Source organism: Elephas maximus, chromosome 14 (genome assembly GCF_024166365.1).
Source record: "Elephas maximus indicus isolate mEleMax1 chromosome 14, mEleMax1 primary haplotype, whole genome shotgun sequence".
Lineage (NCBI taxonomy): Eukaryota > Metazoa > Chordata > Mammalia > Proboscidea > Elephantidae > Elephas > Elephas maximus.
In genome coordinates this window covers 25,461,112-25,472,434 of record NC_064832.1, presented here as the reverse complement: position 1 = coordinate 25,472,434, position 11,323 = coordinate 25,461,112, and the positions used below count along the sequence as shown (strand labels likewise).

At 47.0% G+C, this 11,323-nt stretch overlaps 1 protein-coding gene across 3 annotated transcripts in view; it reads right to left on the bottom strand.

Annotated features, from left to right (window-relative positions):
* Positions 1-404: 404 nt before the first annotated feature.
* The window catches only part of ATP7B (ATPase copper transporting beta), a 134,355-nt gene continuing 123,436 nt past the window's right edge, over positions 405-11,323 (bottom strand). For 2 of the 3 annotated variants that reach the window (XM_049853290.1, XM_049853291.1), the window contains exons 17-22: positions 7,429-7,572; positions 5,914-6,056; positions 4,814-5,017; positions 4,594-4,711; positions 3,188-3,290; positions 776-2,561 (exon numbers count right to left, since the gene is read on the bottom strand). In XM_049853290.1, coding sequence (XP_049709247.1) covers positions 2,288-2,561; positions 3,188-3,290; positions 4,594-4,711; positions 4,814-5,017; positions 5,914-6,056; positions 7,429-7,572 — 986 coding nt within the window. In that variant the 3' untranslated portion in view covers positions 776-2,287. Of the gene's footprint in view, positions 2,562-3,187; positions 3,291-4,593; positions 4,712-4,813; positions 5,018-5,913; positions 6,057-7,428; positions 7,573-11,323 lie in introns of all 3 variants that reach the window. The other variant, XM_049853292.1, reaches the window with a different exon arrangement.

Below are 11,323 nucleotides of genomic sequence, written 5' to 3'. Positions count from 1 at the left end.
GTTACCTTTTGCAGTTCTCCCAGCTCACCCCTGACGCCGCCTGGCATACAGGAACGGGCACAGCAGAGCTAGCATGGCAGGCAGGGATGGCTTTGGCCACCCTCATATCTTCCACTGATAAAATCCTGTCCTTTCTGCTCCCTGAAAGCAGCTGAGCAAAGACGGGGCCTCACAGTTCTCATGTGACCCCTGACCATGCGTCTCACTCACAGACAGAATGACCAAAGGCACGTTTTCGATGAATAAAATCAAACTTTATTCTAATATTGCATGTAAATTTTTGAAATAGGGAATGTTTTTATCCTACCAAAAAAAAAAAAAGCAAACCAAAAAGCAAAATTCATTACACTTTGAACATTTAAAAGGTTATTTTTTTTACAATTTTATAAATATTTTCATGTCCATATAAATGTGTTGTTCGTGGTCCTAAAAGCTTTTCAAAAAATCATAACAATTACATTATTTAAACAGTAATTACCTTAGTTAGAAAACGAGAAGCATTCCCAGCACAGAGGACGTATTTGGGATGCTGTGGATGGGGCTAGGTTAGGGAAGGTAGCTTGGAAACAATTAAAATACAAAACAAACAACCCTGTACTTGGATCTTGGAGAATAAAACTCAGCAAACACTCAATTATATGCAAAAATGGAAACTAACCAGGCAACATGAGTGTGAAATTCACTGTTCTTCTAAGAGCAAGACCTTTTTCTTATTTACTCTTACCAAGCAAACTGCATTTCAAGGTGTCAGCAGAATTAGAGAAAAGACAGCCAACAGATGTGGATTCACATTTCCTGTTCCAGCACGTACACTGGCTGTGTGATCCTGCCAAGATACTTGGCCCTTCTGAGTCTGTTTCCTCACCTGAAAAATGGGGATGATGATATCTACCTTGCTGGTTTGTTTTGAGTATGAGAGGTAATGTATAAAAAGTACTGAAATTCACCTGGAAAATAACTGGCACTCAATAAATAAAATTATTTTTTCGTATGTTACAAGGCCTTTATCTTAGAGTTTAACCCCGGATTCCACCAGTCTACGCCTATGTGGTTCTGTCAATCATCAAACAGCTTCAGAGTCCAAGGCTGATCCATTCTCCCCCCTCTGATGTCACCCAACCACAAGGAGCTGCTGAGAACGAAAACTCAGACTTTCTCTTTGTGAAGCCTTTCCTAAGGCACGTGTGGCGTCAAAGATTAATGGGGGAGAACTGATTCACTTACTCAGGTATCACTGTTGCCTCCGAGTTGCAACTCCAGGGCACCACTGACACTATCGTCTAGCAGACTTGGTGGGGTGATACCCTCACAGAATACAACATAGGCCATGCACCCTGGGGCCGCGCTACCCTGGGGCTGGGCCAGGAGCTCCCGCCTGCACCCTCCTCTTCCAGGGGCATCTGCTTCAAGCACCAGAAAGGCCTTCTGCAGAGACCAGAGGGGCTGCGGGCACAGCAGCTGGCCCCACAGGAAGCCTTCAGGCTCAGAGACCCTCGCTCCGCTGGTCAACACCAGCACTCTCTAGCCTCTGGGATGAAAAGCCATGACTGTGGCAAGCTCTCTGGCATGGGCGTGTGTGAGTGGACAGACCTGAGCAGGAAGTGCACAAGCCGAGTGTGTTTGGGGAAATGCCTGAAAGAGCAGCAGGGGCTGCGAGGATGTTAGTCCTGTCCCCAAAGATGACAGGGAGGGCTGGACTCCAAGAACACAGCAGGAGAGAAGAAAGAGATGGTACCAACAGAAAACAAGAGTTGCACTTGAGGTAAACTGTGATCTCAGATGTGGAATGCACGCGACATCACCGAAGAGCCTAACGTGGAGTTTTTTATGAGTTCTGCGGAAAGGCCCTCCTGAGTTTTTGGTCCTGACGAGGTGTTCCTCTTTTCACAACTAGCTGTCCAAATATTAAAGCAGAGGCCTATCAGGAGGACGATTTTCTTCTGCTCTCCTGGAGTTCAAGCCATGTTTCAAACAAGTACACACCAAAGGCACTTGGGAGACCAGGGCCTGCTTGCCCCTGTGCCAGAAGGATCCAGGGAGGTCAGTCCTCTGCAGGCTGACACCAGCTACGTCCCTGACACCACAGGATGTGGGGAGGGGTGGCCAGGGAGGACTGGGAGGAAGCCCAAGCTGCGCTGCCCGGGTGCTGGCTGCCCATGCTGCACTGTTCTGTTAGGCTGGGAGAAGTGAATGGACAAGAGTTGCCCAGGAGCCCCGTGTCAAGGAGGGCTGCAGCTCTGGGAGGTGTGGCCCAGCCCTGCCGTGGATCTGCACCAGCCTGGAGCTTTCAGATGTACTGCTCCTCGTCCCTGTCACTCAGGAGCAGAGACCACTTGTCCCCAGCATCATCAGCTCCAGCACTGTGCCGGGACAGCCTGTCTGAGGTCAGCGAGGACAGCGACACCTGGCTGACGTAACTGACCTGGTCCCACGGCGTGGCCCATGGGGAGTCCCGTCGCCGGTCATCCATACCAATGTGCACGCTGACCTGGGACGGGGTCAGGGGCTTCATGCGGCCCTGGGCCTGTGCCTCATACTGCTCCAGGTCTGGCTTCCTATAGCTGCAAAGCAAGAATGCAAGAGCACTTGAGCCATTTGGGACACTGGCTTTTTTTTAAGCCTGGTAAAGGCCACTCACCCACGACGTCTTTCAATAACATGCAATATCAAAACTGCATGGATTTTTAAAGAAAAAGGACTCCTACGGTTCAAATTAAGTTTACCTGACACAGAAAATTCCTACCCAAACACCTCGCACATAGCAGACTGTCATTAATTTTTGTTAAATGAATGCATGAATAAATAGATGAATAAACACACAGCTGTCTTTTTTTTTTTTTAAAAAGAAGAATGGTAATACACAGGTATCCCATGCCTGTAGAATATTTACATCAATGGCCCTTGAGCAGAATAACCAGAGCAGCCAGGGCAGGACGACTGTCAGGAGGTAAAGCACCTGCTCAGGGTGTTTATTACAGAGACACACACTTGGCTCTGCATGGGATGGTCACTCCAGCCTTTGTTTCAGGTGAGTGAACTCAACATCACCACAGCAAATACCTACTCTTACCCCAGGAGCGACCCCAGCAAGCCCAAATCTGCCTGGTGAGTCCAGAAGTATCTGTTCTCGGATAAATGTCTGCATGAAGGTCTCTAACGAGCATGCCCCCATCCCCCACAGACTCACCACTTCAGCTGCAGGGAGGACAGCACCACAGACACTGAGGAGGCCGCCATGGCCGCTGACCCCATCCACGGCTGCAGCACGATGCCGATGGGCATGAAGACACCTGGCAGGGGTGGACACGCCCTCACACTCAGCCCCAAGTAGGCAGCAGACCAAGCCTGCTGCAGGGAGGAGCAACCCAGCCCTCAGCTGCCCATGGGAGTGTGTGAACTGCCTCAGTGGCTCACAGGCCCCGGGCTGCAGGGGAGGCTGCCTCACAGAGCTGGGCAGTGGGAGTTGGGCAGCCATTTCGGAGTGGACTTGAGTCTCTTCAGGGTTCCCACCTGCCCTAACCTCCCTGACACCCTCCACAGGTGGCATCATGGTTTCAGGAGGGCAGCAGGGAGGTGCAGCATCTGGCAGAGTTTGGAGGGCAGAGGTGGGGTGAGCTGAGGCAGCCCTTGTCCTGAACATACTGCTGATAATCGCAGTTCCTGTATTTACAGATTATCTTACCTCAGGGGCCTCATAATACCTTGTTTAAAGAGAAACCAGAATCTAGAGGAGGCCAAACGTCCATGGCAGAGGCACAAACACCAGAGGGAATTAGCTCCTGATAAGGCTCTGGGCAGGAAACAAGCCAGCCTGACTGACTTAGGCTGAGAGGATGGAGGTAACACACTAAGCCCTGTGGCCTGAGTCACCACCAGTCACCCACAGTCAGGAGACCTGAGGTGGAAGGTCAGAGCTAAAAACCCTGGCCTCCTCAGCCGCGAGAGTATTTCCGGCAGAAGTGCTGGACTTTTCCTGCCTGGCTCCGTAAGACTCAGGGGGCGAGGGGAGATTTGTCTCCTCCCATGGTCATTCTGTGGGTCAGAGCAAACCTGGGCAGGATTCCTTCTTAAGATACGGCTTTTGCAATGCCATCACCGTACCTAGTATGTGGCAGGTCCCCAGTTACCGTTTATAATGATTATTCTTTAGATTCTATGGTTTAATGAATGGCTCAGAAAATATGGCCACAAGTAAACGAACGGTCAAGCATCTTGGCCAGCTTTCCAGAGAGGGTCAGAGGGGACAGTGAGGAGGGCCATGGAGGAAGGGCGGCCAAGCTGAGGCCCACAGTTGTTAGCCCTGTTCCATCTTCCAGTCACAGAGACACCCCCTCTCTAACAAGGTCAGTGTGGGACTCGAGGCCATTATAAACGTTTACCACAGTCTGCATAATCTCAGACTGCTCTTTCACTTGGAGGCTGGGTTCCTCTTGGCAGTTTCTCATCTGTCTTTAGAGATGTATAAAGCAGAAGACATGACAAAAGCCAGCCAGCCAGGGAGGTGAGCTACTTAACACACTTTGCAGGAACGGTGGCAGAGAAAAGTGGACAGCTGGGGTTCCAGGTAACAAGCCAGGTGAGAGTTGCCCCTACCTGCTGCAATGGGTATCCCAACCAGGTTATAAATCAGCGCCAGGACCAGATTGATACGTATTCTCCAGACGGTCCTCTTGGAAAGGTGGATGCTAGCCACCACATCAAGTAGGTCATTCTGCAGGAGAGGAGCATGCTGGGGGTGAGTTCTGTCCCCCTGCCCCCAGCCCTCACCTCTCCCATAACCAGGACAGCAGGAAGGAAGAACAGCCATGCTCACTCTGATGAGGACGACATCAGCCGCCTCTATGGCCACGTCCGTGCCCGTCCCAATGGCAATGCCCACGTCTGCCTGGGCCAAGGCCGGCGAGTCATTGACCCCGTCTCCCACCATGGCAACTTTCTTCCCTTGGTTCTGGAGCTCCTGGACCTTGGCCACCTTGTGGGAAGGCAGCACCTCGGCAAAGACTTTGTTGATGCCGACCTAACAGGAAGGAAGCAGTGGCCAAATACACACATCGCCACACCCGACCTGGCAGACAACAGCCAACACGGGCAGAAACCCACGAGCCACCCGACTCCGATCTCCCCTCCTCCTCCAGGTCTACTGACAGATCTGCGGCGGTAGGTCAAGTTCATCCCTTGTGTCCCAGCACAGTGCCCCTGCACGGCTCCTCATTGGCCTCCTGACCCTGCTCTCTGCACTGCTGCCCAGGCCGTCTTCCCAAAGCTGACCACTGCTTGTGTTAGTACTCTGCTTAACGTCCTTCAATGGGGTTTTGGAAATGGATGGTAGTGGTGGTTGTACAACACAGAAATTAATGTCACTGAACTGTACACTGAAAAGTGATTAAATTGCCCAATTCTACGTTACATACATAAGACAAAATCCTGCAACAGGTCCTACTTCCCTTTGGATAATCTCTAACTCTTCAGCCTGCCTTTCCAGTTCCCTCTTGATCTGGTCTCTGCTCACCTCTGGCTTCAGGCCTTGTCACTCTGGCTGGCCCCACACTCAACTCTGTATCCATTCTGTTCCCTGCAACTTCTCAGCTCATTGGGCTACATTATACCTCCACACTGCTGCTCATCCTGCCTGTCCTGTCCGTGGGAAGTTCACTACCCCCCCTGCCCCTTCTACATCTGACCATCTCCTGAACTCAAGCACCCCTGCCCTCAGTGGTGCAAGTGTGGTAGCTGTGTGGCTCAGAGCAGAACAGAGCACATGGCAAGAAAAGCCACCCAACAAGGAGAAAAAGGCCAGAAGAAAACCAAACGGTAGGTGTGCTAGTGCCTTTTTTTCCCTAAATGCTTCTGTGAGCCTGAAATAGTTCATCATTTTAAAGAAGGAGGCCATTCCCGGGCCGCCTCTGCCTGTACCTGGGTGGCGATGGCTCGGGCCGTCTTCCGGTTGTCCCCTGTGATCAGAACCACATCCACACCCATGCTCTTCAGCGTGTGCACGGCCAGTGCTGCCTCCTGCTTGACTGCATCGGCAATGGTGATCATCCCACAGAGGACACCTGAGAGAGGACCACCGCCACAGGTGAACAACACAGGTGTGCTGCAGCCATTAAGGTCACAGAACATTTCAAGACTTGGAAAGCTTTTCGTACATAATGTTTAATGCAAAAACCAAAACACCAAATTATACGACATAGTTCTGACTGCGTGTGTGTGTTTAATTACATAACTTATAGATGTAGAGGGTCAGGAAAAAGATGAAGACCCTGAACAAGATGGACTGACACAGTGGCTGCAACAATTGGGTCAGGCATAATGATTTTGAGGATGGCACAGGACCAGGCAGTGTGTTATTCTGTTGTACACAGATAGGGTTGCTATGAGTCAGAACTAACTCAATGACACCTAACAACATTTACAGATGCACACAAAAGTCTGGAAGGAATACCAAAACGTTAACGAGAGAACTGTGGGTGGTTGCATCTTCTTATTTATAACTGCCTGATCTGAACAAATTTTCTGTAGGGAATATGTATTACTTTGCAGGCTCATTATAAGAGCTCAATACATATGTGCTATTAAAATATAAGAAATTTAACCAGCACTACTTAAAAAGTGAGGAATATCCAAATACCTAGAAAATCTTCCTTTTTGTCTCTTCCACAGAAAATATTTTTGTGGAATTTTTTTGAGTAAATCTTTGATGCTGAAACAGGCAGGCTTTCAGGGACTGCAGTGGGACCAGGAACAGAGGGGGTGGGGGGTAAGGTACCAATGGGCAGGAGTCCTTTAATTTGGGCAGACTCTGGTGGACCAGATGGGAAGGCAGTGGCTTACAAGGATTCAGGAGAAGGCATGGCGGTGGGAGCGGGAGAAAACAAACAAGAAAACGGGGGAAGAAGATTTATTTGCCTGGAGCATTTGAAATATAGCTCATTATATCTATTAGCAGAAAATAATGTTAACAAAGGAAAGGTTCTAATCTCTCTGTGATATAAAGCCTGAGATACAACCTGTGTACTAAGACACATGGAGGGAGCCCTGAGAGCCTCTGTGGAGGATCAATCTTCGCAAATCAAGCAGCTGAGAGCTGCGAGGAATCTCAGTCTTTAAGGGCACCCTCTGGTTAAACCTTTGGGAACTGAGTCCCTGGTTTGCCTGCAGGGTTTCAGTGCACAGTAAAGCGGCCTCTCAGGGTGCACCAAGCAGTGATGCATGAGAAGGATGACTCTGTACTGCCACCTGGGCAGAAGCCAAGGACAATGGAGACGCCAGTGACAATTCCAAGAGCAATGCCGGAGCAGAGCTGCTCTGGAAGTAAAGATACAGTGAGAAAGGGCTTCAGGACTGAGAATAAAGGCAGAAGATGGTAAGACCATCCTTTGGAAGAGACAGCAAAATTAACAAAGGAAGGCCTGAGCAGATGCATACCATCAATAGCCACCAAGACAGCCGTCTGTCCTTTCATTTCGTGGTCTGTCATCATGTCACTGATGTCGCTGGAGATGGTTAAGCCATTGCGCCTCATCCACTCGCGGTTTCCAATCAGCACCGAGAAGGTCTCGGGGGCTGTGTCTGCTCAAAAGAGATTGTGGTTATTCCCAAAGAGTCCTGTTTCACTGTGAAGAACTAAAAACCACAGAATCTTCTCAGTGAACAGAAATTTATTTTTTAATTTTATTGTGCTTTAGGTGAAAGTTTACAGAGCAAATTAGTTTCTCATTCAAAAATTTACACACAAATTGCTTTGTGACATTGGCTTCAATCCCTGCAAGGTGTCAGCACTCTCCCCCTTTCCACCCCATGTTCCCCATGTCCATTCATCCAGATTTCCTGTCCCTTCCTGCCTTCTCATCTTTGCTTTTGGGCAGGTGTTGCCCATTTGGTCTCGTATACTTGACTGAACCAAGAAGCACGTTCCTCACGTATATAATTGTGTTTTACAGGCCTGTCTAATCTTTGGCTGAAAGGTGAACTTCAGGAGTTGCTTCAGTTCTGAGATAGAAAGGTGATCAAAGGCATAGTCTTGGGGATTCATCTAGTCTTTGTCAGACCAGTAAGTTTGGTCTTTTTTTTTTTTTTTGTGAATTTGAATTTTGTTCTGTTTTTCTCTTGCTCTGTCCAGGACCCTTTGTTGTGATCCCTGTCAGAGTGGTCCACGGTAGTACCCATACACCATCTAGTTCATCTGGGTTCAGGCTGGTAGAGGCTGTGGTTCATATGGTCCATTAGTCTTTTGGACAAGTATTTTCATTGTGTCTTTGCTTTCCTTCATTCTCTTTTGCTCCGGATGGGATAGGACCAATAGATGTATCTTAGATGGCTGCTCACAAGCTTTTAAGAGCCCAGAGGCTACTCGCCAAAGCAGGATGTAGAACATTTTCTTTATGAACTATGTTATGCCAATTGAGCTAGATGTCCCTCAGGACCAGGGTCTCCAGCTCTCAGCCCCAGTAACTCGGTCCCTCAAGATGTTTGGATATGTCTAGGAAGTTTCTATGACTTTGCCTTGGTCAAGTTGTGCTATATTCCCCTATATTGTGTGTCTTTCCCTTCACCAAACTTAACACTTGTCTGCTATCTAGTGATTTCCATTTCCCACCCCTCCCCCTCCCTAACAACCATCAAAGATTTTTTTCTGTGTTTAAACTTTTTCTTGAGTTTTTATAATACCCCATTGTCTTCAAGTCCATTCCAACTCATAGGGACCCTATAGGACAGTGTAGAACTGCGTCATAGGGGTTCCCAAAGAGCAGCTGGTGGATTCCAAATACCGACCTTTTTGTTAGTAGCCACTTAACTACTGAGCCACCAGGATGCCGTTTTTTTTTTAATAATAGTGGTCTCATACAATATTTGTCCTTTTGTCATCTCACTTAGCATAATACCCTCCAGACTCATCCATGTTGTGAGATATTTTGAATATTCATCATTGTTCTTTATCGTTGCATGGTATTCCACTATATGTATGTATTGTAGTCTGTTTATCCATTCATCTGTTGATGGGCATTTAGGTCATTTCTATCTTTTTGCTATTGAGAATGCTGCTGCAATGACCATGGGTGTGCATATGTCTATTCATGTGATGGCTTTTATTTCTCTAGGATATATTCTTAAGGAGTGGGATTGCTGGATCATAAGGTATTTCTAGTTCTAGCTTTATATATTTTTTTTTATTATTTATTGTGCTTTATGTGAAAGTTTACAAATCAAGTCAGTCTCTCAAAAACTTATGCACATCTTGCTAAGCACTCCTAGCTCCTCTGACCCCTAATGACACAGCACACTCCTCCTCTCCACTCAGTATTCTGTGTGTCCGTTCAACCAGCTCCTGTCCCCATTCCTTCTCATCTCACCTCCAGACAGGAGCTGCCCACATAGTCTCATGTGTCTACTCGAGTCAAGCAGCACACTCCTCACCAGTATCATTTCTGTCTTATAGTCCAGTCCAATCCCTGTCAAAAGGGTTAGCTTCAGGATTGGTTCCTGTCTTGGGCTAACAGAGGGTCCAGCGACATGGTCTCCGGGGTCCCTCTAGTCTCAGTTAGACCATTAAGTCTGGTCTTTTTATGAGAATTTGAGGTCTGCATCCCGCTGTTCTCCTGCTCCATCAGGGATTCTCTGTTGTGTTCCCTATCAGGGCAGTCATCAGTGGTAGCCAGGCACCATCTAGTTCGTCTGGTCACAGACTGGTGGAGTCTCTGGTTTATGCGGCCCTTTCTGTCTCTTGGGCTCATATTTTCCTTCTGTGTTTGGTGTTCTTCATTCTCCTTTGCTCCAGGGTGGGTTGAGACCAGTTGATGCATCCTAGATGGCTGCTCGCTAGCATTTAAGACCCCCAACACCACTCACCAAAGCGGGATGAAGAACGTTTTCTTAATATATTCTGTTATGCCACTTGACCTAGACGTTCCCTGAAACCATGGCCCCAGACTCCCAGCGCTGGTACTCTGGCCTTCAAAGCGTTTGGTTTATTCAGGAAACTTATCTGCTTTTGGTTTAGTACAGTTGTGCTGACCTCTCCTGTATTGTGTGTTGTCCTGCCCTTCACCTAAAATAGTTCTTGTCTACTATCTAATTTAGTGAATACCCCTCTCCCACCCTCATAACCATCAAAGAATATTTTCTTCTGTGTTTAAACGTTTTCTTGAGTTCTTACACTAGTGGTCTCATACAGTATTTGTCCTTTTGCAATTGAGCATAATACCTTCCAGATGCCTCCATATGATATTTCATGGATTCATCATTGTTCTTCATCTCGGTGTAGTATTCCATTATGTGAATATAAGACAATTTATTTATCCATTCATCCCTTGATGGGCACCTTGGTTGCTTCCATCTTTTTGCTATTGTAAACCATGCTGCAATGAACATGGGTGTGCATATATCTATTTGTGTGAGGGCTCTTATTTCTCTAGGATATATTCCAAGGAGTGGGACTGCTAGATTGTATGGTAGTTCTCTAACCTTTTAAGGAAGCACCAAATCAATTTTGAAAGTGGTTCTACCATTTTACATTCCCACCAGCAGTGTACAAGTGTTCCAATCTCTCCACAACCTCTCCAACATTTACTATTTTGTGTTTTTTGGATTAATGCCAGCCTTTTGGGGGTGAGATGGTACCTCAATGTAGTTTTGATTTGCATTTCTCTTACTGCTAATGATTGTCACGTATCTGTTAGCTGCCTGAATGTCTTCTTTGGTGAAGTGCCTACTCATATCCTTGGTCCATTTTTTAATTCTTATTTGTCTTTTTGTTGTTGAGTTTTTGCAACATCCTGTAGATTTTAAAGAACAGATGCTGACTGGATTTGTCATAGCCCAGAAACTTTTTCTCAGTCCGTAGGAAATTTTTTAACTCCTTTGATGAAGTCTTTGGATGAGCATAAATGTTTGATTTTTAGGAGCTCCCAGTTATCTAGTCTCTCTTCTGGTGTTTGTGCATTGTTAGCAATGTTTTATATACTGTTTATGCCATGTATTAGGGCTCCTGACAGTCTCCCTATTTTTCCTGCCATCATCCTTATTGTTTTAGGTTTTCAGTTTTATATTTAGGTCTTTGATCCATTTTGAGTTAGTTTTGTGCATGAGTCTTGTTTCATTCTTTTGCAGATGGTTTTCCAGTTACGGCAGCACCATTTGTTAAAGAGACTGTCTTTTCCCCATTTAACAGACTTGGGGACTTTGTCAAATATCAGCTGCTCATACGCGGATGGATTTATGTCTAGATTCTCAATTCTGTTCCATTGGTCTATGTATCTGTTGTTGTACCAATACCAGGCTGTTTTGACTACTGTGGTGGTATATAATAGGTTTTAAAATCAGG